The sequence below is a fragment of the Papilio polytes genome, unplaced genomic scaffold (assembly GCF_000836215.1).
Source record: "Papilio polytes unplaced genomic scaffold, Ppol_1.0 DF824213.1, whole genome shotgun sequence".
Classification (NCBI taxonomy): Eukaryota; Metazoa; Arthropoda; class Insecta; order Lepidoptera; family Papilionidae; genus Papilio; species Papilio polytes.
In genome coordinates this window covers 1-2,086 of record NW_013524991.1, presented here as the reverse complement: position 1 = coordinate 2,086, position 2,086 = coordinate 1, and the positions used below count along the sequence as shown (strand labels likewise).

At 44.4% G+C, this 2,086-nt stretch overlaps 1 protein-coding gene across 1 annotated transcript in view; it reads left to right on the top strand.

Moving 5' to 3' along the window:
* LOC106110617 (mitoferrin-1) overlaps positions 1 to 2,080 on the top strand; it is a gene marked incomplete at its 3' end in the record, with an annotated part of 11,730 nt that extends 9,650 nt beyond the window's left edge. Inside the window, exons 3-5 of the mRNA XM_013292501.1 lie at positions 917 to 1,047; positions 1,123 to 1,179; positions 2,059 to 2,080. Coding sequence (XP_013147955.1) covers positions 917 to 1,047; positions 1,123 to 1,179; positions 2,059 to 2,080 — 210 coding nt within the window. The remainder of the gene's footprint in view (positions 1 to 916; positions 1,048 to 1,122; positions 1,180 to 2,058) is intronic.
* Positions 2,081 to 2,086: the final 6 nt, after the last annotated feature.

Below are 2,086 nucleotides of genomic sequence, written 5' to 3'. Positions count from 1 at the left end.
GGGTTAGGGGGAGTGCGTCGCAGCTTTCGATTTGCTTTCGCTCTCAAAACGTATGCAATGATTGGGGACGGGGACGGCGAGTGAGCAACGATGCGCACCTTACCCGAAAATTTCTCTCGAACTTTTGCGGGTAACAAACATATTTTCTCCTTTTTAGGGTAACGCACCTGTATTAGGCAGTGCCGTTTATTAGGGGCATCACTTTAGCCGTCACAGTCTAGTGAAACGAGGTGATTTATCGTCGTGTTCGACGCCGTACCATATTTTTGATTCTTTTCTGTTTCTTTATTCTGTGGACTGGAGGCTAATGTAACATAACAATTATATCAATACATTTTTTTAAACACTCATATATAATTAGGTGAGCAATTTTATGTATTATTTAGGTGTAGTACCTAGGAGTGTGGTATCTAGAAGTTCATAAAAAAAACTAATAAATTATTTGTTTTAATTATGTATGTTACGATAAACTGTACAAGAAAACACTTGATATAAATAGTAGCATATAAATAGGCAGGTGTTCGGCTGCGGTTTGTGCACTGTGGCGCGATTTTATTTTCCTGTTGAGTTTCACCGGCGCAGGCGCGGGCGCAGGCGCAGGCGCGGGCGCGGGCGTTTCAAGCTACAATGCGCTGACACTTGATACATTATTCATTATTTACAACTTCTTTGTTTGTTCGTTGTGCATAGGAACATTATACACAAATCTCTGGATAACTGCAGACTGCCCCATTTTACTTACGTTATTTTTAGCTTACTGATATAAAAGAAAACACTAGACTCTCCATCATAGAAGAATATATAGTGTCACAATACTGTAACGTTTACCGTGGTGCAACATGCTATGCAATCTTAGTTGGCAAGCTGTGAGCGAGAATAGGAGAGTTTTGTGAGACAGCGGTTGTGGTTGTTGCAGGCCCATCCGCGGCATGTCGGCGGTGGTCGCGGGCGCGGGGCCGGCACACGCCTGCTTTTTCGCCACCTACGAGCAGAGCAAGCACACGCTCGGACACCTCACCAGGCATCGACACGACCACATCACTCACGGTCCGTATACCTCACTACTGCTGCTGTACGTATGTAGCAATGGAATACTTGATGTGTGTTTGTATACGTTTCCAGGTCTGTCGGGCTGCCTGGCGTCGCTGGTGCACGACGCGGTGTCCAACCCGGCGGAAGGTGAGTGTCGCAGCGACAGGCACACAATGACGCTGCCACTCGGACGAGTCAATTGTTCGTAAATTGAAGCGGAATTGTCCGCCGCCGTGGCCGTGGGCGCCCTGCCCCCTCCGGGTAAAGGGCATCAACGAATAGAGTCAAATTATACGCATCTGTTTGTATGCACACACACACATATTCCTGAAAATTCACTTTGCGGAAGTAATTTTTGATACATTTTATTTCGATCGTACCTTTTTTCTTGACACAGTAACCTACGTCTAATTTCAAATATTTCTTTGTCTATTGAGTTTTTACTGCAGGAGTGTGACCGAGTGCTATACTATCAGAACCGCACAAAATGCGGGACAATTTGCGTTTAGATTCCATTTATAAAGATGAGAGGTCGGTCACGTCGCCATGTCGTCACGTGCGTTGGCTTCTCGTTCTCGGAATCGGCGCGTCAGAGGAAAACGTTGAACGACTTTTTGTATTTACAACCATGATGCCCAATATTATAAATTAGCTGTTACCTGTGACTCTGTCCACGTAGAATTGATTAAATTAGTAGCTTCTTCTTCTGCTTCTTGTATATCCATGCCAAATTTCAGCAAGATCCGTCGAGCCAAACACATACCCTCGGGCTAAATTCTCATTCATAATAAGTATTTGTAATGTGAAATAACCTGTAACCGAATGGAATATATAAAACCGTAGACAAAATAACATATAACTTCATGGTGAGGAACAAGCCAAAGAGTAACGTTTAACCAATATACTCGAACAACAACGAGAGTATGTGGGCGAGGGCTGCAGTATTGGTTAGAGTTGCATTGTTGTAGTATCTCTGTAGTTAGAGAAGCAATCCGCATTACTGAGTGGTCGTGTCGTGTGCGGCAGTGGTGAAGCAGCGGCTGCAGATGCTGCA